We start from the raw sequence: 26,708 nt of genomic DNA on the forward strand, positions 1-26,708 counted from the left end.
GATTTGAGCCACTGCGACTTAAAGCTGGTATCATGAGGGTGCATTATAGGACTTAGACAGACAGTGACATACTGCTATTCACACCCAGGCCACACAATAGAAAGGCATAACTCACAGGTGCCTCACTTTAAACCATCAGTATAATCTCCATATACCTGCTAAGAGGTTAATAATAGGAACTTTTGTTCTGTAACCTCCCCTCTGTAATTATATTAACAAGCAAACAAACATCAAACCACCCAACTCACCATCTCCTCACAGCTGTTAAGATCAACTAGACAGAATGCACAGATATTACAGGCAGAATGCACAGCCGAGAACTGCCAATTCACTATGTTCTTCCCATTTCTAGGTGCCTGGCTCTCCTCCCTGGTAAGAACTAGTAGAGCTACACCACAGTCTGTTTCAAACAGCTGGAGGGTGAAGTGGTTCTCAGACACAAGACTGAAACACCTTGGAGACCAGAGCCATTCCCTGGATTGCTTGTGCACCAAGATGAAAGAGTGGGGTAGGTTTTCCCCTAAAGCCCTCTAGTCTAGTTCAATACTTAACTAAGGAACTTTCTCTTGTGCTGGTTTTCCCCAAGCTAGATTCCAATATGAAAACACCTTATCCTAAGCAATCTCCTTTAATAGGAACAGAGATGACATGGAGAAAAGAACAAGGATGCATCCATTGATTCTTTTTTTTTCTTTCTTTTTTTATTGATTTTTTACAGAGAGGAAGAGAGAGGGATAGAGAGTTAGAAACATCGATGAGAGAGAAACATCGATCAGCTGCCTCCTGCACACCCCCTACTGGGGGTGTGCCCGCAACCAAGGTACATGCCCTTGACTGGAATCGAACCTGGGACCCTTGAGTCTGCAGGCCGACGCTCTATCCACTGAGCCAAACCAGTTTCGGCCATCCATTGATTCTTAATCATCCTAGTTCAAGGCTTTTAGTATGGCATCATAGAACATAAAGTTGCTGAAATACATTTTAAAACAACTGGTAAGTGCCCCCAAATAACACTGGTTGGCCAAATGCAGATATGAATTAAGTCTGAGAAGGAAATAGAAAACCATCGAATATGTTGCTCTTTGGGAAGGTTTCAGTTCTGAAACTTTGCGTGATCAAAGACCCCCGTGCAGTAGAAGTAAGAAGGCAGCTAACAGAGAGGTTTTCATCTCCACTCTCTCCTAGTCTCAGGTCTTGTCTCCCAGTCTCCTGCTAACGAAGGAAAGCCATTCTAAATCACTCCTTGTCATTCATTTACATAGTAATTCAATCATTCATTATTGAGCATCTACTGAATGCTAGGTACTGGGCTGGACAATGGGAAAAGAAACCAATATGTGTGTATCACTAAATACACATTCTACAAGGGCAAAGATCATGGTTGTTTTACTCCCTACATTTTATCTTCTGCCTGGCCATTGCCTCCATCATTGGAGGCACTCAATAGCATTTTGGGGATTAATGAGCCAATACATTAAACCCTTTGGGGATGGGAGAGAAGCCTTCTGTAGATATGTACCTTTATTAGTTCAAGAATCCAATGCGGTTACTTACTTTTCTTCCCACCTCATGGAGGAGGAATGGCCTTTGCTCACTCAGTAAGTGCTGCTGTCAAAACTGCTTCCCTTGAGGATGAAAGGTAAGTGTGTGTGTGGTAGAAGAGGGGGCCACAGGACGGGAATATGTGGATTCATATCCTTCAGGGAATGGGTTCGTTCCAACTTTGGCCTTGCTGCCAACTGTGCCATGAAGCCAGCAGGACTTGGCTCTGGAAAACGCACCTGAAAGTCACAGGCTTCATTTCCTATCCCAGCCCCTTCAGCCACTGGGCATGAAGTACTGGAGGAGGTCAAAGATGAGTTCTGCAATTACTGTGACAAAGGTCCCACCTCTCCCTGATCATCTCTCCTCTGCCATCCTGATGGCACCTTCATGTGAATGCAACCCAACCCAAACACTGGCTGGCCCGTTACCAGTCCAATCTCGCTAATAAGCAGCAATGATCGCTTTGTTACAAAGGCAATTCCCATACCATTTCTTACCATCCCCGGCTCCCTACCCCAACCCCTGCTAGAAATCCTTTAAAGTTTTGTTTAAGTTACATGAGATGAAAACTGCAAAAAGCTGTGGGAAAGATTCAATGATCCAGCAGAATGAGATGATAATTGACACATTGCAAAACCCAGCGCCAACCAATAGGGTCTCAGCTCCTTTTCCTAGGGCGAGAAGAGGTCCATTCTGTCATATGTATCTGGGTTATCTCCAAAGCTTCTGAGAAGCCACCTGGAACTAGAGAGGACACTGGAAAATACCTAGTGATTTGGGCCAAATGGAGCACAGCTGGACCAGAGCCAAAAGCTTTAACCCTGACTGTTCTGTTCCTAACAAAGAAAAAAAGGATAAACTAGACCTACCCCTTGGGTCTTAAAAGGATGCTTTCCCTACACAAAGAGGCAAAGGGGTGGTTTTTACTGACTAGGATTAGATGTAAGGTATTACTCTTATTGGGATCACATTCCGTAAATGCTCAGCCTCATCCATCACACTCCACTCCAGTAGTTTCCATATTGACCTCTTGACAGTCCCCTAAATTCATCATGCCCTATCTGATCTTCCTGTCTTTGCAAATGTTGTTTCCAATGATCATCCCTCCCCAATCACACTCCTCCTGGTCAATCAGCCAAAAGCTTCCAAGCCCAAACTTTAATGTCCTTCCAGAGGCAGCCTAACCTCCTTCTAACTAACACTACTTACTATCCTTCCTCTACTCTTCCCACCTCCAGAATGAGTCAGATGTCCCTTCTCTGTGCTACTCAAACACTGTTTGTATGTCCTTTCATTACAATACTTACCACATTCTAGTGTAACTATCAATATTTAAAAAATTAGTCTACTAGATTATGAATTCCAGGAGGGAAAGGGCAATGTCTTACTCATTTCTGCTGGATCCCCAGTACCTTCTGCCTGGGGCACCCTCCATAAATGTTGAATGGTTAAGTGGACAAAGGGCATAACATGTGTAGTATTGTAAATACTAAGAACCAGGTATTGTTCATTTCTGTGATTCTTCTGCCTGGTACATAGTTAGCTGGTAATTTGTTGAACACAGAAGAAATGACTGAATAATTCATTTGAATTTACAATAACAGGTTCAAAGTGTCAACAGCAAGCACTCTTATTGATGACCATGATGATAATTTTCTGAGCAGCTCCAATTCACTGAGTGACTGCAATAAGCCAGGCACTGTGGCAGGATCTTATGTAATGTACTTTTTCTCCAATCCTCATTTTACAGATGGTACAGAGGCTCAGAGAACTTAAAGGACTTCTCCAAGCCCACACAGAGAGTGCATGTAGAAGGCAGGATTCACATGTTGGCCTATCTTAGTAGCAAATCCCATGCTTACTCTCACATGATATGTGTAATTCGGTCAGTGGTTACTGAATTCCAGGCATTTTAAAAATAGTGTTTTGTTCCTTATGACTACCCTGTAGGATCAACAACTTTGGGAAGTATCATCTCCATTCTACAGAGGAGAAAGGCTGAAGCCTCTTCAAATCTCAACTGTCTACAATCCCAAATAGGGCACAAACTATGAAAAGTACAGCAGGAGTTGGAGACATGCCACTCAAATTTAAGATCAAAAGAAATATTAGAATCTCAAACAAATTTTAACCAAGTTCAGCCCATAAGATCAATGCAAAGATCCATATAAGAAACATAAAAACCACCAAGAGATTAAATATATTAGGATGTTGCATATCTTCTCAGTGCAACAGGTCCCTGAGTGGGCTCATCCCAATTTTCCAGCATCTCCCAAAGTGAACCTTTTTTTTCCATTAGGGACAGTCCTCACTACATATCTCACGCAATCCTATTCCTCTCTCTTTGATAATATAGTCCCCTCCAGCTCTCCTATTCCCAATCTCCAAAATCTATCAAAATTCTCCATTTTCCTCTGTTCTGTAGCATTTATGCCCTTTACCAAACCATTAGGTATTATTCTTATTGTTTTATCTCATGATATATTTTGTGTATTACAACTTTGCTTTTACTAGTATAAACTACATCTTATTAAGCCTTATTCATTCTATTTTATGAATAACTAGTAGCCCTGCGCACAATTTGTGTGTCAGTAGCTTGCCAGTAGCTCACTGCTGCCCTCCAGTAGCTCTCCCCCTGCTGCCCCATCCTTCTGTATCTCCTCCCCCCTCCCCCCCCGCTACCCTCATAGCTTGCTGCCTGCCCCCTCCTGTAGCTCTCTGCCGCCCACTTGTAGCCAGTAGCTCCCTGCTGCCCTCCTATAGCTCTCTGCCTGCTGTCCCGCCCTCCTGTAGCTCCATCCACCCCGCTGCCTCCCCTTATAACTTGCTGCCCTGCTCCCTCCTATAGCTCTCCACCGCCTGCTTGTAGCTCGCTGCCCCACCCTCCTGCTGATCCGTGATCCTGTCGTTAGTGCAATGACCCATTTGCATATTACATCTTTATTATATAGGATATAACACTATTGTGTGTCCATACCTCAACTTTGATTTTAAAACTATATCTTAAGCATGGATCATCCCATAATACTATGAACAGTTCTTTGAAATGGGCAAAGCTGAGTTAATTTTACAGATGAGGAAACTGAGATACTCAGGGGCTAAGAGAATTACCCAAAGTCATCTAGATAATTAAGGAAGACTTCATGAGCAAGTCTTCTAACTTCCATACTGCTTCTACAATGGCTTGCTTCCATACACTTTTATGGTGCCTAGCTCTTTTCTTGACTTGAACCACAGGCCCAAATATGTAATGCTTAGTTAAGGTGAAAAGTTGAGATGTTAGGCACTGATGGCCCAGGATAGCAAGCCATCCCCAGGGACTTTCTATTTCTCAGGAAGACTCATCTCATCTCACTGCCTAGATAGTCTCATCTATGACAATGGCACCTGTCAGTGACTGGGCTAAGTGACACCACGTGGGAAACTGGATGTAAAGAAGCCATAATGCTAACAACATCATCAGGTGGGTGTTCTTTGTTTGGCGTGGCCCTTTTTTGCATTTAATAGAATGTTCTATTTCAAGCCACATTGCCAACATCTGCAGTTCGCCATTTTGGAAGCACTATAAAGTTGGGTTCTAGACCGAGTCATAATTTAAAAGCAGAAAGAGAAAATTCTGTTGCTCCCCTGGGTAATAAGGGCTACCTTGTTCCCAGGCGATGTATTAAACTTTTCAAGCCCCACCTTCATATTGGGCTCCCAGGGATAAAGGGAGTGCCACTCATGACTAGCACCCATACCTAACACTGCCAGTCTCATTTGTCTGAGAAACAAAATGAAGAGACATTTCAAAGCTGTTAAGCCAAGGCCTTCTTAAAAGGAGGACTCAAACTCAATCAATAAAATGTGATTGTTGATGATTCTGTTTTTTGCTTTTGCACAAGTGGGAGGGAAGGAAACTAAAGGCTCTGTTCTATCTTGGCCTCACAAACCTGTGCAATGTCAGATTTGTAGAAAAAAATATTTACATGACTGTAAGCACACTATTGCTAGCCACAGACACTGTGCCAAAATCACTGAATACATTATCTCGTCTCATCCATATAACAAATGTGTGGGGTATGTACTATTATCCCCTTTCTACGTGTAAAGAAGCTGAAGGGAAACCATTTGAATTTTCAGATAAGGAAAAGAATGTATGACACATTCTTTGCTTAAGGGGTTGCTTATCATAAGGCATTGGGGGGCAAACTTGGATAACAGTCTCATCAGTTTGATTGACAGTCATGTACCACTCAGATGCTACCTTAATTCTAGCTCTAGACTATATAATCCCCCTAATTTCCACTTTCAAACTCTCTAAGACTTACATCCATTTAACACGGTTTATTCTTTCCATTGAAAACATTAAAAAAATATACCGAATAACAACATTTAAAAGAAACCTTGAACCAAAACATTAATGATATATTGGATTTTGACTCAGTTAGACCTGGCTGTGAATCCTCCAGGCTGACCCTCTGTGGGCTTTGGTTGCCTTATATATAAAATTACTCTAAGAATAGATGAGTTAAAATATGTGCAATATTATGTAATATATGTGAAAGCACCACATAATTGTAATTGTTATTGCTGTTATTATTATGAATAAGCTGCCTAAGTAAAGTTACATATAAGGTAGTGGGATGCATTGAGTAAATTAAATCAGACAGCTGTTTTTGGACCAGGAAATTCTCTCCTGGTGCTGCTAAGCATTCATTCCTGCAGATGTGAACTGCTTTTGTAAGGATGGAATGGTGCTCTTGCTAGCATCGGGAAAATCATCTCTCTCTCTCTCTCTCTCTCTCTCTCTCTCTCTCTCTCTCTCTCTCTCTCCTCCCTCCAGTCTTCCCTCCCTCCCTCTCATCTCTTCAGAGATCTTGGCTGCCTTACATTTTCAGTAAAATGAGATCTGAGCCGAATGAAGAGCCCCAAGAACTCCCAGGCGTGGTATTCCCTCTTCAGCCTAGCTGAGTTGTCCTTAAGTAGCCAGAATTGATAGAATCTCTCAAATGGAAGGCACACATGGTACTCCCTCAGCAGCTAGTTAGCTGAGCCTGGCCAAGCAGACCCCCAGTCCCATTTGTGGCCAGTGGTGACTGCATTCTGGACACCACGCTAGGCATTTTATAAAGAGTGTTTTGTTCCTTACAATTACCCTGCAGGGTCAACAGCCTTGGGAAATAGTATCACAGCTTCATCATAAACCAAATGACTAGTGCAGAGCCATCAAACCTACCCAGAAGCAGGTCTCTGTATTTCAAGCATTATGTCTACACAGGCCGAGGGAGAAAGCTCCTTGTATATATTTTTAATTTGGGGGGTAGGATGGGGTGAGGGAGGGTAGGCAACTTCGGTTAATGAAACACTAAGCTACAAAGCACCAGAGTATTCCTGAAAGCTAGTGCTACTGACTGAAATTCAGTCAATATACCTTCTACAGGCCAGATCTACTCCCCAAATTTTCCTTCTGTAAAATGTTTACAATGCAGACTTTTACTGGTCTTTCCTAGTCTGGTTTTCCTCAGTAATGATGCCAACCCTAGCACTGCCTCAGTTAGTGATGCCCTGGTAACTCTGTAAGAATTAGTATCTGTTTCCTGGGTCGGGCAATTCATCCCAAGATGGTAGAGAGGTGTTTTGTTTTAATTTTTTTTAACTCTTTTAAGATTTAGTAGGTTTTATAATCAAGGGTTATGTTCCTTTTGGTAAAGCTCAGTCGTGAGTAAATTAAAACTGCAAATCATGGAAAGAGAAATGAAAGACCTACTAAATGCTCCTACGACAATTATTCAACCTTAAGTGCATCGCATTCCTGCACTTCTTAAAGCTGCCAGATGGGGAAAAAAAAACAAAGTCCCCCAAACTGTGAGTCATAATTATGTTCCTAATCAGACCTATGACATACAGAGACATCACTGAGTGAGTAGTTCTGTTTATGGAGGATGAAAACCACCTGGACCCTGGAGGAATAGCCTTTTGAAGTTAATTGTATGGATGTGTAAATACAGAGTCCATAATGGTGCATCTCTGCCTAAATGTCTTCATAAAGTGCAAATTAGTGCAGATCCTAACTAGGCATTTGCAACGCTAACCTGGTTTTCTGTGTTTAGCTAATAGCTAGCAATTTCGCTTACACTTTTATCCCCTCATTACTTAGCAATGACGATTACTTAGTAAACACATGTGAAAGGCCTTGTACCTCATGGCACCCCTCCTGGGTTGGAAATAACCTCCTCTTAATGCTTCTATTTATATAATGTAGTTGCTGATACACCAAACCAAGTATAGCTGTGACAGGTATCCCATTAATGGGAGGCTAAGAACAGACCCATTCTCAGCTGGGTCTCCTGTGATGGTCAAATGCAGGGACTGGAAATAAAGGATGCTGGGGGTGGAGCCTCATTGATGTTAACCCTTTGTAAGTTTTAAAGGGACTCAGATGGCTCGTCTCATTTAAAAATTATTTATGATGCTGGAGAGAGGTAGGGAAAGGGTATTTTATAACCAATGAAATATGGAATGTGAGAGAGAGAGAGAGAGAGAGAGAGAGAGAGAGAGAGAGAGAGAGAGGTTGAAATAGACATGTAAAAGAGAAAGATGCAAAATGTGGCCTTGTGAGATGCTACCCACTTCATTCCTGGATATATGACTGATATAAACCTTTGCAAGTCACCTAACCTAGGAATTTTCCCTTAGATGTAGGATGGGGTAAAAGAGGTCCTACTAGAAGATTTCAGGGCACTGTTTATTATCTGCCAGGCCCACAGTATATCTCAATTTCTTAGTAGGGTGACCAAGCCCCAAAGGGAATAATTTTGAATAAAAGATTTCCTATTCCTGTTCTATGAAGAGAACATTGAAACTGAATAACGGTCTTTGGATCTGGGTCCAGTGTAAGGGCAGACAAGGGTTTTTACTATCCAGAATCAGAGGGTGGGGATTGCTGGACTGAAGGAAGATGCAGGAAACATGTCCCTGTCCCCCAGTGATGCTCAAACGTGCCTGCTCACAGGGGCAGGGTTCCTGCTCTCCTCTTCTGGTGACTTCATGGGAAGTTGGCTGAGTCCCCAATTCTGCAGAGGGAATGCAGGCAGAGGGGAGCGCTGCAAAGGGGCCTTACCCTGGGCACCTACATGACAGGTGTGAAGGGAAATGGGGTGGACACCGTCAATGGGAGGAGGCACTAAATTGGGCAATACTGCTGATCCTGAGGCTTTTTCTCACTGCTCCCCTCCAAACCTCCCACTCCCTGCACCAACAAAGACATTGCTTGGAAATCAGCATCCCTTCCAACAGAGACACACAGGTGCAGGCAGGCACTAGCCCTGCCTCATTCCCCTCCACTGGCTTGCCATCCGCTGCTAAACCCAAAGACTGGCACAAGTAGCCTGAGGTCAGTGAGTCTGAGCCAGCACACCCCTGCCACTGGGCATTCCCAAGGACCGTAATTTAAAGTGGCATTTATGATGCTGTATTGTTTCTGATGGGGTTTGCTGTTACTGGCGGGGGAGGGGGGGGGCTAGGATGTTTCAGACCATCACCACTGGGCCTGATGGGTTTGGGGAAGGAATGGAGGACCTCCACATCCCTGTGGTCCCTGATGAATATTCTCCACTCCCGCATCTTCCCGCAGTCCCTTGAAAGTGCTCCGATACCCAGGGCAGGGCTCCGCGTCCATTTTGCCAGCCAGAACCACCAAGTTTGGTAACTTTGAAAGCCTGGGGTTGGGGGTGGGGGTTGCCAAGGCTCAGATTTCGGCGCCAGAGTTCTCAGCCAGAAAAACCTTGAAAATCAACACCCATCTGCCTCTCCCTTCTCATCCCCCCACCCCCTAACGTTCCAGAACTCCACGCGGATACTACCCCGTACACACACACACACACACACACACACACATCCTTGGGTTCAGAAGGTTTTTAATTCCGGAAGGCAGCAAACCCGCAGAGCTGAGCAGGTCTCTGCCACCACCCTCCCCGGATCCCACCCCAGAGGCCACAATAAGACCCCATATCTCCCAAACACGACACCACACCAACCCGCCCGCGACTCCAGCGCGTCCCGTACCTGATATGCAGACGATGAAATTGGCTTGAAGAAGAAAGAGCACCTCCCAGACTATTTCCATCCTCTGATTCTCATTCCAAGTGCATCACTCGACGGGAAAACGGGGGGCGGGGGGGAGCCCGACACGGCACACACACATCCACACACTCACACACTTCTGGGCGAGTGCACACTCGCACTCCCACCGGACGGCCGGTCAAGGGACAGTCACCCCCAAAGATCAATATCGCCGTTTGACTTGCTCCGGCAAATATCCCCTCGGGCTTAACGGATGCGCGCCCCAGGTGTGCTGACACATGTCCGACGTCTCGCTGCCCCGGAGGTGTCCCCGCTCAAAGGTCTCCTCTGCTCCCGGCCCGAGCGGCGGAAGCGACACCAGCCGAGGCGGCGGCAGCCACCTGAAGCCACCAGCGCTGGGCTCCGTCTGCAAAAACGAGACCCCGATCCGCCGGGCGCCCCAAGAAGGCATAGACGATAGCCCCCCGCCGGGCCGCGCTGCTCCTCGGCTTCCGGGGCCCCGGCAGCTCGCAGCTCGCCGGCCGAGCCCAGGCAGTCCGCGCCAAGTTGCCCTCGAAGTCCGCCCCCCTCACCGGGGCATGGTCAGAGGGCGGCTGCTGCTCCGCTTCGGGGCCGTTCCTCTCCTGCTTCCGGGGGGGCGGAGGGAGGAGCCGACGCAGCAGACAGCAGGCAGGGAGAGAGAGAGAGGCAGGGATGAGTGCCCGCACCCGCCGGCCGCCGGCAGCCTCCGCCGACCCTCCCTGCTCCCAGGTCCGCGCGCAGCCCGCCGCCTCGGAGCCCGACCCTAGCGGCGCGTCCAGGGCGCCAATCGGGAACGGCGAGGGGCCGGGGACCCGGGCGCGTCGGGGGCCCGCGGGCTCCGCACGCCGCGCGCGCGCTTCCCGTTCCTCTGCTGCTTCCCGGGGCTCCCCGGAACCCTCGCTTCCAGCGCCCGCCACGAGCGCCGCCGCCGCCGCCGCCGCCGCCGCCGCCGAGGTTTCAGCACTGCAACTGCAGGGGTCGTTATTTCCTCGCCTACGGATCCCGACGCTTCCCGACGAGGAGGGGAGGAGAGCAGGTGGGGGCGAGAGGAGGAGGGAGGGGGGGTGAGGGGGAGGTCCGACCAGGTGAGCATCCTCGCTGCCACCGGGAGACCCTCCAGTCCTCGGGCCCCCCGCTCCCGGGGGCGGAGGCGGGAGGCGGGAGGCGGGGTGGGGGGGGGGGGGGGGAGGCTCCATGCGGCCCTAAGGGGGACGGGGCGCTGGGAATCGGAGCTGCGGGCCACCGCGGCAGCCGCCTGGGCCCGAGCCCCGCTCCGACTCAGACTCCGCCCCGCTCGCCTCTGTCACCCTCCGAGATTTGGGGAGTTTCTCTTCTCCTTAAAGAGAACTTCGAGCCCCCCAGTTCGGCCCGGGAGCCCGGGAGGGACTCATCCTGGGAGTGCTGCTGCGCTCCTCCTCTGCGGTGGAATATGGGGGGAATTTTTTTTCTTTTTTGCATAATTCGTTCCTTGCCCCCTACCTTCCCCCCGCTTCTCGTTCCTCCCCTGCCCTTTCCTTCCACCCCTCCCCCTTTCCGCTCCAGGGCCAGGACACGACTTACCCCAGAGTTCTCTCTGCAGCTTCCTAGAGCAGGTGCAACTCTTGCCTGCCAGTCCCTCACCTCCCTCCTCCGGAAAGTAGAAAAAGCATCGGTCCAACTCCGGGTGCCAGCAGCGACCGCGGCCAGCTGCGCCTCTGCCCAGCTCCAAGGAGGACCCGAGACTCTGGGCAACCCGGGCTGTAGGGGAGCGGGCTTCCCTGCTTGGCTTTCAATCGCTTTTCTTTCGGGAAGCTCAAGTGCTCTGGGGGCTGTTGCTGGGGTCCAGCGGACTCTCTGCCCCAACACTCAGCTGCTTCCGGGGAAGACCTTCCCACCAAACCCGCGGGCACGCACTCACGCCCGGCGCGCGGCTGGCGCAGGCCCCGCGGGAAGGTGGGAGCGGCCGCGGCACCACCCACCGCCCAGGCCCCAGGGGAGCTCAGGTTCAGCCGGTCTCCCGACCCGCAGGCTGCCTGAGGCCCGGGAAGCACTAGCACCTGGTCAGCCGCTTGCCAGGTAGAGGCGAGCGGACTGGAAAGAAACCCTGCACTCGGGACTGTGCGCCCGAGCAGAGGGCTGGGAGCGGGAGCAAGGGAAATCGCAGCAGACGTCTGTCTCCTGTATCGCTGCAGCAGGGGTTGGAGAAAGCCCCAGACCTACCTCTTGGGGAGTCACTGAAGCGGAGGAGGCAGGGTAGGGGGATCCCTGGGAAGATCTCGGGTTTCTGGGCGCGCTCGTCCGGAATGCAAACTGTGACGTTTGGAGATTTTTGCACAAGCGCGGATGGACACACACACAACACAACGCACACGCACAACCCACAGGGGATTTTTTGCACATTTTTATTTTCGATGTTTAGAAGCCTTCGCAGTGTGAGCCTATTTCTGATAACAGCATCTAAAGGGTGGATGAGTGGAAAGGAAGCGGGAGGAGGGAAGAGGGGATGGTTCATCCGCACCGAGTCAGTTTAGCGAGTCTCCCAGGCGGTGTGCATCTGAGGGTGGGGCGTGGGAGCAAAGGAGTTACACTGCAGCGCTCCCCGGATTACTGAACGGACGCCAACTGCCCAGGAGTCTGGCTGTCCTTGGGCTGAGTGGCGGTGGCGGCGGGGGTGGAGGGGATGTGGGAGGGAGCCGAGGTAACAGCAGGAGCTTCCTAGGCTGGGCTCACTCTGGGAGACAGGGCTGCATAGTCCTGCTGCCTCCAGAGATTCTAGAAAAGAGCCCGTGGCAGACTTTGCCTACTATTTCAAAAGGAGGTGTGGCCCAGGGATCTGCTCTCTGACGCACAGCCAAGGACTCCAGGTGGTCAAGGCATTAAAAATCTAGGCCCAGATGAAGAAAGCCCAGGATTCTCATTTCCAGAGCTCCAGGCTCAGCAGGAAAGGTATTGAGTGAGACCTGGTAACATTAAAAGAATCTCAGGTAGTGAGAATTAACCCATTTGGGAAACATGGCGGGGGTGGGGTGGGGGGGGGTGGGGTGGGGGCGCGGTGCAGAGGGGCCGCTTGTCTCCCAGCCTTGCAAGCCCACTGCACGAAAGGACTTTTTGAAGAGAGAAAAAAAGCAGTTTGCCAAAGATGAACGGATTCCATCCTAGGGAGGGTTTGATACCAAGACCTCTCTGGAAGCAGAAGCAGGGTGCCCGGATTTTTATACCACGACCTATTTATTTATTAATGAATTATGCAAATGTCAAGGGCGTGCCTGATATGTGTCAAGCCCTGTAGCAAGATGCTGGAGTTTTGTAATTGAAAATCCATAATCCTTGTTTTCAAAAAGCCTAAAGACCATATTCTCTCCATTTGCTTTAAGAGCGAAAGCCAGTAAAATAATACTTCATTTCCCCCCTTTCAGTCTGTAGCTTTCCTTCAAGCCCTCTCAAAAATATTTAGTCTATTTATCTGCTGCCAAGTACTTTTACTTTTTTAACAAACAAACAAAAATAAACAAAAACCATTAATTCATGATAGTATTTAAGTAAAAATAATTGCATGCATTGTTTTCTATGTACTACATATTGCCAAATCCTTTACATGAATTACCTTATTTAATCATCAGAACATCCATATAAGAGAAATATTATTACTTCCATTTTACAGGTGATAAAACAGAGGCCCAGAAAAGCTATTTGCAGTCTCACGGCTACTAATTCGTAGTGTAGAGACCACAGCCAGGCATTCCAAACTCAGAGGCCACGCTACCCCATCTCCCCTCATGCTCTGTGAAATTAAAAGTATCATCTTGGAGAGGTCCTTTTGTGCTTAGGTAGAACCAGAATCTACACATCTCGCAGCTAGACGTCAGTTAAAGACAGGATGAAATGTAACAGTAGAATATGGAACTTATAATTTAACTACAGTAGAAATGGGAGAAAGAAAAGATCACTGGGAATTAGGAGTAATCAAAGGCATTTATAATGAAAATCTGAGTTTGAAAATTGCCTGCTAAGTACCAATTCTCCCCTTGAAATACAGCACTGAACACAACAGTCCCTCAACATTGACTTTCTACATTAGCATGTTCTAGAACATCATGCTATACCTTTCTTCTTTTCATTACAATTAATCTCTCTCTCAAACATCCAGCTTCCTCCTGAACTCAAGATTTTACAAATGGGACACTTGTTTACAACAGTTAAATTGCAGGCACTCTGTAAATGATTGCTGAAAAAAATGAATAGGTTTTCTTGCTTGTTTATTTAAATAACTACACTCTTTTGGATATGTGGTACATGTCACATAGTATATTTCAAGTGCACATTAATATGATTTCAGAACAGATCTACTCTAACTCCCTTAATTTTCAGAAGAGAAGATGGAGGATTAAGGTGAGTTTAAGTGATATGTCCAAGTTCAAATACAGACAGAAGTAGAGGCAGAGGCAGAATTTGACTCCAGCCTTCCTAATTATTTATTTTAAAACCTTTGCTGGTTCCCAAACTGGCCCCTGTACATGGAGAGCATGAAGAGATCTAGAAAAGAGGAAGACTGCTCTAGAGTGGTAGATGGCAATTTTAATAAGCAAGGGAACTTGCATATGAACTTGGGTGGTCACAAGAGGAGTAGATCGCCGCATCTGACTGCCAGATCCTAAAATGAAATTGCTGGGTTCAGTAATATACTAGTGCGGGGGCCAGATGTGGCAGGGGCCAAATGATGGCAGGGATCTCCCTTTTCCGTGTCCAGCACAGAAAGAGAGATGAACGAACCGGTTCTAAGTGGAGACGGCCAGGGATTGAGAAATGAAAGAAAGAAAGAAAGATGCAGAAATAGATTTATAAAGCTGGGAGCCAGGTGGGACGCCATTCTCTCTGATGGAGAGGCAGGATGAGAACCCTGAGCCACGTAGCACATTTATTTTATACCCCCAATACCAGGAAGTATCACCAAAACTTAGGATCAAAGGAGCTTATTTGCATTCTTAAGTAGGCCCTAGCATTCCTAGTGCTTGACTGGATTTACATATCTAGACCCGCCCCTGCCAACACCTGGCCATCTTGGGGAAATGTGTATCCAAGACACGGCTCTGCCAGTCGTCTCGGACTCAGCTGACAACAATTTAAAGAAATGCCCATGTGCCTTCCCAGGAGGCCCTCTACATACTAATATATCTAGATGGTCTCAACAACACCTTCCTCTCTCAAGGCTATGTCCTTAAAATGAATCCTAGGCTGAGGATGGTGGGCAGAACTTACATTCCAAGGAGGTGGAGGGATTGAGGAAACTGACTTCCCAGGTCCTGTTCCTGGGTCAACCAGCTGTCTCATCCTCTCAGTGACCTATCTCCTCCAACAACCTTCCATCTCTGTCATTCTTTTGTTGTTGTTGTTATTGAATAACACATTGCAGCAGCTAAACACGGAAAACATGTTACCTAAATCCATACAAATTAGTGGAAGATGTTTTCCCATATTTTTTTTGCTTTCTTGTCCAATTCACTTTCATCTTAATCCTACCATTTGTGTGTGTGTGTGTGTGTGTGTGTGTGTGTGTGTGTGTATTTGTGGTTTTGTGGTGCAGATTTCTTCTACATTAAACCTTTCTCAGAGAAGTTTTGTACGAGCAAGAATCTTACACCAGCTGCAGTACCTTCAGGTAGCAGTTATAGATCAATATAGTGGATGTTAGCTTCATAATGGTTCTCCAGTTTAAAGAAAGGCTTTAATTAGGACAACAGCCTGCTCCCATCTCAGCCTGTATAATTTCAGAGTTAGCAACTAATGCATTAGGTTTTTAAATTATTTGCCAGGAATTTTTTTCACATCACCTCCCCAATGATTAGCATTAAAATTACAAGTATTAAGTCTTGCTTTTTCTTTTGCCCCTGAAAAGCACATTCTGGTTGACTACTCAACATTTTCTACATGCTGAATTAGAGAGTCATATGTCCCATTTATTAGGAAGATCTTCACACAGGGATTGTCGAAGACAGACCCACTCTGCATATTTGGAAGCCCAGGTCAAAAGTAAATCTGATGAAGTCTTTCTTTCCCAAACCCATGGACCTTCCTCATTCCCTGCCCAGCCTTGACACTGCCTAGCACTGCCAGAGGTCTCATGTGGAGTCTAAAGCTCCAGGGCCCATGTTTTTCTCACACACACATATTTAAAGAGTGATTTCTTGGCCATACTCTCAGTCCTAGGTGCACACTCACCAGCATTGCTGTCTACCTTTGGGAAAACAGTACCTGTCCCCTCCCTCAGCCCATTGGTATTAAACATCAAATGCTTGTATGAAATAACTTTGCTTTCATTCAAAGCATTGGAGATGTTCAATAAACAAGGAATGTTGTAACTCAGAGGTTCTAAAAGGAATCCCATCCAATTATCACAAAGGATGGGCCCTGCTGTAGAGGTCTCCACATCCAGCTTATTTTCTTCTCATGAACATGGGATTTCCAGATTTTTATCCAACTTCACACAGCAGAATTTTTCTCCCTGGTACTACTGTGTGGATTTAATAAAGCAGGAGGAGTTGAGTTATCATGGTAAGAAACCAAAAAAGTTCTGAATCTGTTCTCTGATTGCTGCTAGACAGAGGAGAACACATTAAATCAAGAAGAACCTCCTGCCAGGCAGATGGATCAGGACGGGAATGAGTAGCCACAACCCAGTGACAGAGTTAACAGCAGCTGAGACCAAAAGGAGGTTGTATGACTAGCACCTTTATTAAAAAATAGAAACATGCCATTGTCAGGTACTATAACATATCACACATAATGAAGTGATGGTTTTCATCTTACTTGTTCCATTACCTTATCTTACTGAATCTATAAAACCCTTATGAGCTGATATTACCTTATGCTAAGTGTCCTCTTGGGAGGGGGTGGACATAAATATTACATGGAAATATATTTTATTTTAATTTCCCATAAATTATTATTTAGGAAAAATGTTTTTTTAAAATGGATCTGAAAAAAATCTTAAATATATATTAAAGGATCAACTATTAAAAAAGGGGAGTCTTTTTTTTCATTTCAAATCACCAATTTCTCTCATGATAAAATAAGAGTTTCTGGTGTCTGTTTCTCCCCATCCTTGCCATGAAATGGGAAACAGACTAGCATCATTCCCTCTTCACTTCAGGTTTTTTGTTTGAAAGAAAATGAGCAAAACAAACTCTATTTTCTCCTCTTGTATCAATGAATTTCAGAAGGAGGTGGTAGTAATTGCAGGGGTGTTGCCCTAATAATTTTTTGGACTCTTGGATTTAGCTCAATCAATAACTTCTTGAGTTAGTTTGTTCAATAGTTGTCATTAACCAAAGAAATGGAATAAGGCTCCTTATCAAGCAAAATGTGAGTGCTACTCCCAAAGATTTCTCAATTACCTTCAGGAGTTTTATAACATTTTTCAAAATAAATGGATTTTAATATACATGAATTACAATGACTCTTAAGAAGATATAGAGAACTGCAGCTGCCAAGTCACCGCAGCTCGGCAGCTCCTCCATTAAGCATCTGCCCCCTGGTGGTCAGTGTGCATCATAGCTACTGGTCAGATGGTCGAACGGTCAGATGGTTGCTTAGGCTTTTATATAGAGAGATATGCATAGCCCATAGGCACAGACAATAGTGGGATGAAGCCCTAGGGTGGGATAAGGGTTCGGAAAAGGGTGGAAGGGGTCCAATGGGGGGAAATGGTGGACATCTATAATACTGTCAACAATAAAAATAAATTTAAATAAAAGTTAGGAAATTGGGTAAAAGGAAAAAAAAAAGAAGAAAAAAAGAAGATATAGAGTGATAGTGTTACACAATCAAATGATGGAAAACTTGGATAGGCTCATTGGTATAAGGAAGTAGGATCTACAATGGTTCAGTGACTGATTTTAATCTGAACCATTTGGCCACTAAATTCTTATATCAGAAGAACCTCCTCTCATCACCTGCTACCAGCTATCTGCGTTAAACCAGCAGGGTGTGATGTAGAGGCAGCCTGGATATGCCTATCCCTGTGGAGAAGCAATTTCCAATTTAAAGTGAAGGTAACTAAAGGTAAGGGGACTTGAGAACCTCATCCTAACCATTCCCCATGTAGGGGAGGAGGTTTCTGGCAACTCTAATGGAAACCCAAACTAGATAGTGCAGACCCAGTGAACTAACCACGATCCTGTCAGGAACATGAAACCAATAGTTATTTAATCATTATTTTTGAGACAAATTAATATAAAGAAAGGGTTAAACAGGGCTCAAAAGCCAGCAGGAAACACTAAGTTAACACTGAGAAAGTAACTGAAGCAGCTACCACCATTATGACCGGGGAGACAAAGCAAGGACATTAGGGTTATCAGAACGGAGAAGCCTGAGGAAGGGGTCCCCTAAGGTTTGGAGCCAGACCTCTCAAGGGAAGATGCTTCCCATTGGTCCTGGCACCTTAGAAGCTCAGAGGAGCGGCTGTAACTCAGACCCCTCTGAGGAAGGTGTATTGTTCAGCTGGTACTGCTGTCTCTGATTCAGGGCAGTGAAGGCTGGTTCTGAGACTCCTGGAAGAAACTGGAAAGTGGACCAACTGCTGCTTGCTGAAGCAAGAGCTGCTGTGGAGGAGACAGAGAAATTGGATGCAAAACTGAATAGATCAAGTCCTTTCTCCAGCTTCTGGCCTTCTAATCAATCTCTAGCACCCCCTGTTGACAAAGCACAACATCACAGAGCAGAGTATGAAACTATTTGGGACTAAACCTTAATAGGAGAGTAACAACACACCTACTTAATTCCAACAATGACAGGACTTTGATGGGGGCAGATTTGCCAGTAATGCTGAGAGCTTCCTCAGTTGTTACAGCCCAGGGGTTTGAAATTGAAGTTGTTGTTTGTCCGCTGGTTTTCGCGGTGCTTGATGAGACTGATCAGTACTTTTCTCTCTGAATCACCAGCAGTTCTGATATTTTACCTACAAATTTATATACAGTAGATCTTCCCAAATCGGTTTTTGTGATCATCTCTCACTGCACTATGAAACGAAGTAGCTTGCATCACAGTCCTTTTTCCTACCTTTGAATTAGGCACCTCACCCCTAGCCTTGGCTGACTCCACCGTAGTCAAAGGCTGAGCATTTCTCATAATCATGCCTGGGACCAGCTCCTAAATGACCAGCAGCATCAAGGATGGTGCCTTACTTCCATGTCCCTAGAACCTGCTTGATAATAATGGAAATGCAAAAAGACAAGAGATGTCTTCCGGTCACAAGAGATGTCTTCCGGTCTGGAGACTTGATCCCGAGTTAGACTTGATTTAGTGAGGCAATACAGCTGACCCACAGGCAGAGAGACCACTATGGGAACCCAGAAAGGGAATGTCCAATATGAACCATAATAGTTGGGCAAAGCTTGATGGCAGAGGTGAGTCACTCTAACTTTAAAGGAGTGCTAACCATAGGCACTGTGGACAATGCAGTGGAGTAAGAGGTGCTGGACTTGGAATCATAAGGCTAGTGTTTGAAGGGAAGTCTCCCATTTGCCAGCTATAGGATTTCAAAAATACTTAAGCCCTTTAAGCTAGAATTTCTTTTGCAAAAGCAGGATAAAACATCTTCCCTGTAGAATGATTGAGATAATTACACATGATAGTATACCAAAAAGCGTTGAATATATTATGGGTACTTAATAATTATTAATTAATCTAAATCGATACAGAACTATAATTGGGAAATGCTGATGTGTTTTATGCAACCAGGAGTTTTAAAACATCATATTCCAGACACGTAGTGTATATATGCCAAGTTATGGTTTTCATGCATCCTGTTCTATATTCCTTCCCTCATAGCCAAGGCAATGATCTCTGATTGGCTGGATGGAATTGGAGCTTAGGAAGTTGAAGTTAAAGGGGAATAAACAATTATACAAACAGATATTTATATTTTAAGCAATATTTATTTGATATTCACTAACTAGACCCCCCCTTTTTTTTTTCTTATTTTCATCAGGGAGGAAATGACATCATGAAGATGAGATTTGAAGAACTCAAATAGAAATCAGAAGACATGAGTCAAAGTTACTGCTCTGCTATTTAGAGGTTATGTGGGCAAGTTACTTAACATTTCCCAGCCTGAGTTTTAGTTGTTGATTTGTTTTTTGACTCTGTAATATTTTTTTCTTTACTATAAGAGGTGGATTAACCTACCCTACTGGGCTGTTTTGAGGAATAAATGATATAATACATGCAAAGTGCCTGGTGTGGAGTAAGCCCTAAATACATGGGGTCATTATGTTAGCCCCTGAACACTCAATGTTTGTGGACAGATCAGTGAGATACTGGCTTGAGTCCTGGCTTTGCCACTTACTGTGTGATCTTGGGTAACTCATTTAAAATCGCCAGGCATTAGTTTCTTCATCTTTAAAACTAAGAGACGCTACTGAGTTCCCCTATTTCACAGGGAGTGAAGATGATGGGAAAACATCAGTGTAAAACACTTTTTATATGTGTGTATACATATATATGTATGTATATGTGTATGTGTATATATGTATATATATTTGTATACATAGCTCTATATATGTAGGCATGCATGTATATATGTGTATACACACACATTATACCATGGTACACCCATAGAACTTGATTTAGAAGGTCTCTTAATATTACATAATCTACCTATGGTAGCCCATCGATAGGAATTTACTGATTAAGGCAAAGAAAGGCCATCAAAACCCAGGCTATACTGTGACAATTGAGAGAAGCAAAGGTAGCCTCTCATTTGTTACAGATAAACATTAATATCTTTATTCATTAATAATAAATTGCCCCAGACTCTGATTCCGGTATAATTGTACCTCATGAAATCCCACAGCAGAGAAATATTGTGCAAAATGCAAAACACCAATTTTATCATGAGTAATAAAAATTCAATTAAGTTGAGAATAAATGTGTGAGTTAGCAACCCAAGCTTAACATAAAACCATGGAATGTAAATAGATTTGGGAAAACAAAATAACAAGGGTATGACAATTTATAAAGTGCACAGAAAATCCATCATTGCCTTCCACACACTGGCAAGAAAAGGCCCACGTTATGGGAGAGGAGACTAATCTCCGACATTTTTTACTGTGCTTTATAGCCGGAACAGTCCAAACAAGGAGGCTGAATAGGAGGTTACCATACAGCTGGAGGGGACATGTAAACTGCCCAGAATTATTTCTTCTGTGTACCTCTGGTGGGGCCTGGAATTCTACAGTGCAGTTGAAGGTTTCACTCCAGAAGAGCGTGAGTGAAAAATACGGCCGTGAATCTGGTATCAGATAATTTTGGGCTTGGTCTGCACTTTGTCCTTTACTTTCTATGTAACTATGGACAACACACTTAACTTCACTGATCTTCAAAAATAGAGGCACTAATAATGTTATTGTTATGAACTATGTTATGAGAGATATTTAATTAGAGCACTCTGCCTATATTACGGAGGTTAATGAATGTTATATAAGAAGCGAGATTACAAAGTAATTCAATGATCTTAAGATCTTTCATTGTGTGTTTTTTTATTCACACAGCAAAGTTTGCATGTTCAAATAATTTTGTCCTTCAAAGGAAGAGCCTCAGAAAAGAATTTTTTCAACAATTCTATCCTTTCTCAAAATAGTACTGGGATTCTTATCTGAAAATGGATTTCAAAAGTCATACCAAAATAAAATGGCTATATTACAGTCACAACCATTTAAAAAAAATAGAAAATGTATCAACAAGCTTTATCCTTCACTTTCTTCAGTGGAGTTGAACTTGTCATTAATAAGTACATTCTAAGGAATGAGTCACAGATTTTGAAAGCGGTTTTTATATTTTATTGATTTTTTACAGAGAGGAAGAGAGAGGGATAGAGAGTTAGAAACATTGATCAGCTGCATCTTGCACACCCCCTACTGGGGATGTGCCCGCAACCAAGGTACATGCCCTTGACCGGAATCGAACCCGGGACCCTTGAGTCCGCAGGCCAATGCTCTATCCACTGAGCCAAACCGGTTTTGGCTGAAAGCGATTTTTAAATAAGGCTCAGAAGTGTTCTGAATAGTGATAACATGGGTGGGACACCTATCAGAGCACCTTGGGGCATAGGGGCCACTCAGACCGATTCCCACAGCTACCGGTTGAATGCTGAAACCCTTTCTTAGCTGTTTCCATGAATGGTTGTCCTGTCTGTACTTGTCCCCTGGTGAGCCTGTGAATGCTTTGGCTTCCCAGTGAAGCAGCTTAAAGTCCGATTCAGCTCCCTAGTGAATCAGACACAGGCTGAATGTCCCATTCCATTTGCTCCCTTCCTTAACTAACTAGCTGCCTTCACTAACAGGCCCAAAGAAAAGTTTTATTGACATGTGAAAAATAACATCCTGACATATCCCATTGGCACATTACAAGTGGTAATGTAACCAATGCAACACTGGACTAAGAACTCATACTTTCCTGAACCCTGTCACTTAGAATTTGGCCTTGAGCAAGAATTTTCCATCTCTGAGTACCTCAGTTTCCTTATAAGTAAAAAAAAAAATATAGGATATATTAGATATTCTCTAAAAGTTCATTTACTTCATTTGCATAAGGTCTGTAAGGCTTAAACACAACTTTTATTTAGATATTGAACCCATTAGTGACATTGCTGGAGACTTGGCTTCACGGGGGCCTATGAAGGAAGTATTTCCCAAGGGAAACGTGTATAGAATTTCCTTAGGAATGTAACCAATGAATTGACATGTCATTTCAAGCTTTCACCAGAGTCCCATTTTGATGACCTGACCTAATAAAACAGAGCTGAATAAACAGAAATTTGCCTCACTAATGCCTTGGGCAGAGGGAAGAGGCTCAATCTAGTTATTATACACCACTATGTGTTTGACAATGTCTCCAGTTATTCAGCCAAAAGATTAATCTAAAAAGTCAGCAAATGTTTGTTCAGTGGGGAAAGAAATGCATGATGATTGAATTACATATTATAGCTACATTGATTGACAGCAAAAATACTGAAATATTTGGCCTGGTAAATTGAAACTCTGTTGCACAGGAATTTTTTAAAAAAGAGGAAACTTTGTGTAATCAGAGCATGTTAACACACTGTTATCATTTCAAAGATGTGTTTTCTCCCTTTCACACACACATACAAAAAGCTGTAAAAGAGTCTTGGTTTGTTTATACAGAAGCTCATATAGGCCAGGATCATGAAATATAAATAGGAAAGCCATCCAAAATAGCTAAAGATGGAAGGATGGTAGAAATGGGAAACATTGGGACAAAGTGAGAGAAAAATCCAGAGCAGGAGGGATGGCAAATTTGAACACTATTCTACCCTCTTCTATTTTGTTATTCTGAGTTAGTGAGAGAGAGGGAATAGGGAAAAAATTCTTCTATGAGTGTGGCAAATTCTCCTTATTAACTCTTCAACTCTTTCTGCACAGAGAAAAAGCGTATTTGCAAGCCGTCCTTTTAAAATCATCCAAAGAGATGAGAAGTGAATTCATTTTAGTGATGCCTTTTCATTCTCCTTCAGGTCAGTGGTTCTCAAGTGGTAATGACCATACGAATCACCTGTGAGACTTGCTGGGCACGCGGATGCCAGGACTCCATCCCTCTAAAGATTCAGACTCCGCACCTGAGGAGGAAACCTCCGGCCTCCCTTTTTAGCAAGTGTCCCAGGTGACTCTGATGCAGTGGTCCGAAGACCACATTTGAATATCCGTTCATTAACAGGCAACAGAGCAGGGCGTCAGGCTCTTCCCCTTTATTGTATCGTAGCTGAGCTGAAAAGGATACTTTTTCTGGTTCGGGGGCATTTATCCCCACTGTAATTCTATAGGCAGAGAACTATTCCTCACATCACACTTGCTAGCTGAATAAAATGCAAAGTTGAATGCTATGCTGCGTAAGAGACCTGCGCCAGGAGACCGAGGGCGGGCGTAGGTGAAACTGTTTATTCCTGCTCAGTAGAACTCAAGGTAAGAAACGTTACGTGGATAAACGCCGGTTATTTTATAGTACTAAAAGCACAGTCTCCAATAAAGAGACGACAATTGTGGACATTTAGGCACCAATTAATAAAACATCAAAGATATAAAAGTGTAACTTTTCATAAAGGAAAACTTTTAAAAAATTGTGAGAGGTTTTAATACAATTATAAATTGTATAATTGAAATAGTCTAGTAGCTGATTGTATCCAGTTGCCTCTGTACTTAATTTCTATTAAAGGCAACATAAACCTTTTACCAAGACTTCAAGTTAATCAATAGCATATAATAGCATTCTAAGCGAGAGTGGATTTCAGCAGACCTGACGGTAGACATAAAGGGCAGTTTTTAATTTATCTAAATGGACTTTTAATGGGTTTACTCTTTCTCTCCCTTCAAATGTAATCATGTCTATGTTTACCCGCCACAAATTCATGAAGTGTGTGTGTGTGTGTGTGTGTGTGTGTGTCTGTGTGTGTTACTCTAATGGGGAAAAAACTAATATAAACACAAAACAGTGAGTAATAAAACAGCATTTCTATTTGCTTGCAGAATATGTTAGTAAGTAAAAAAGGAATGTAGTCTTTGGTAACTTCCTTGCTTTCTGGTATATTGAGATGTTAAAGGCTCATCTTATGCAAATGCTGTCCATGAATTAGAATCAACAATTTCTCAGAGGCCTGGTAGTTAAGACCATAATCTAAAGAGTAGGAGTGCTCATTGCTCCTGGGTTGGTCATTGTTTCTGGTCTTTTCAGTGGACAGAATAAAGGTGGAGGGAGATATATGTATATATGTATATCATATATACATTGTTATATATTCATTTTTTAAAAAACTTAATGATACAACATAGAAAGCCCTCCATAGCAGTAAAGAGAGGATAAATTGTATTTCTTGCACTGAGTATTATAAAGTAATTTCATACCTATAACACAAAGCAATCTCAAAATTAGAAGATGATTTAAATCAGGGACTCTGACCTTGCTGTGCCCCCCCTCGTATTCTGTAAATAGTAAATGAAATTGCATTTGAATGGCTCGAGTTCTGTACTGAAATTCATACCAAGAAATCCAGTTCTGTCGGCTCTTTGATGGAGTTTCCTGCTCAGTACATTCACTTTATTTATTTATTTTTTTGAGTGAATAATGTTTATTGAGAGCTTCATGCCAATGTTGGGTATATAAAGTTATGAAAGCTGCTTTCTGGCTTCAAATAGTCCAAATGCCAGCAGAGAAAAGATCCCTCTGGGCACATGGTGTGGAAAGTGCTGGGTACGTGGCATAAGCCCCTCTCCATCTCTCTTCCCTTTGCTGTTCCCCTTGACTGAATTAGTGATGGTGAAGAGTGTGGGAGGCAAGTTAGGAGACTTCAGGGGGTGTCTGATTGGGCCATAAAGCTGGCTTAAAGGTATAGGGACAAACACACAGTAGACGTTTAATAAATATTAACGTTTCTCTTCTCCCTTCTCCCTTCCCCAAAGAATTTCCTTCCTGTGGAGCTAAGTGTTATTTCATCCTCTGACTCACCGTTGGTATAACAGTCACACTCTCTGCATTAAATATAATCTTCCCAGACTGTCACCCCATTTCTATCACTTTACCTCTCTTTCAGATACCTCTCCCCTCCCTCCCCCCTCCTTTCCTTTTCTTAATGCTTCTGTTTTATAGCTTTCCAGTGCATCCCCACTGTTTACTCTTTTATTCTGATGTAACCAATCCCACTCGTACAAACCCAATTCATTCCAAAAGGAGACTTAATGTGCCATAAAGCTAACAGGGAGATTGCTCTCAAGGTGGGCAAGAAGCTGACACAGCACACAGGTAATATTTATTCGGCAATACGACTGCGAGAAATACCAGCCACTGCACTGCTTGCAAATCACAGGGTAATTATCTGCTTTTGGCCCTTAATCACTGGAGCAAAGCCCTTCATAAGCAAACACACGTAGTGAACGGGAAGCTGGATGCTAAAGGAAAATGAGACAAGGGAGAGGCAACCTCTGGGGGTGAGGTGAGGCGGGTGGAGAGGCCTCCTCCCTGCAGGCTTTATGGAGGCAGTGGATTACAGGGGTCCACATCAGGGTCTCTTTTTAAATAATGTTGTGACCTTGGGCCAGTCTCTTAACCTTGGTGTGCCTTGGTTTTCTTCCACAGATGGCCATGATACGCCCAACTCACAGATTTGTTATAGGGATGGAGTTGTACAATGTATCTAAAGGGCTGGTACTTGGTAAATACAAACGTTGTTACCACTATCATAATCATCTTCTTCATCTTGATTGATAACAACCAAGTTTTTCTTTTGCGGATCATTGTTTATTTGGGGGAGTCCCAGAAGACACTACAGATTGTACACGAGCTCCTCTACTATTTCTGCCAAGAAGGCCTAGGCACTGAGTCCCTTGGAAGAAGGGTAACTGGAGATGCATTTTCAGCTTGCTGGTCCCACTGACATACACATGTAGGCAAAGGTCTAATGTTTGGAGGGAAGCATAGAGGAGGGACTTTCTTGGTCAACTAGTAGCCCCAGGTTCTGTTCTTTCTTTTTCATTGTCCCCTGTGGCCATATTTTAAATGGCTATTGGCTAGAATTCCCCATCTCTATGTAGGTTGTACCTCTTTAGCAGTTTATATGACACTAGATGCCTGGTGCACGAATTTGTGCACATTGAAAGGAAATTAATTAGGAGAAATATTCTAATATAGCTATGCACCCTATCTCTATAATAGAAGTGTCAACCAAATTCACCATCAACAAAGACAGATGGAAATACATGCATACGATTGGCGCCAGCGAGAGCTTTATATATATATATATGTAAACTTGCTTTATTAGACCTGCTTTATGATTTAGCTAAACTTTTTCCAGCCCAGTTAAGCACCCCACCTTCTCTTTCAGGTAATTGTCAGCAATACAGCAGTCAATATCAACATGAAGCAGATTATTATTGTAGATCAGGCAGGGAGAACAAAGGGCAAAATATTTAACTGCAGCAGTGTTTGACTATATTCTGCACAGTAAGAAAACCTGAAGTCATTTTCAAGGTCCACCATTATTTCTTTTCAGTTGGGTCAAGTTTCTAAACTTTCTAAATCTCTGTTTTTTGGCTAATGAA

General features: G+C 44.1%; 1 protein-coding gene across 1 annotated transcript in view; it reads right to left on the reverse strand.

Moving 5' to 3' along the window:
* The window catches only part of CA10 (carbonic anhydrase 10), a 370,347-nt gene extending 360,695 nt beyond the window's left edge, over nt 1–9,652 (reverse strand). The window contains exon 1 of the mRNA XM_054709247.1: nt 9,592–9,652. Coding sequence (XP_054565222.1) covers nt 9,592–9,652 — 61 coding nt within the window. The remainder of the gene's footprint in view (nt 1–9,591) is intronic.
* Nucleotides 9,653–26,708: the final 17,056 nt, after the last annotated feature.

This window comes from Eptesicus fuscus, chromosome 20 (genome assembly GCF_027574615.1).
Source record: "Eptesicus fuscus isolate TK198812 chromosome 20, DD_ASM_mEF_20220401, whole genome shotgun sequence".
NCBI classification, from domain to species: domain Eukaryota; kingdom Metazoa; phylum Chordata; class Mammalia; order Chiroptera; family Vespertilionidae; genus Eptesicus; species Eptesicus fuscus.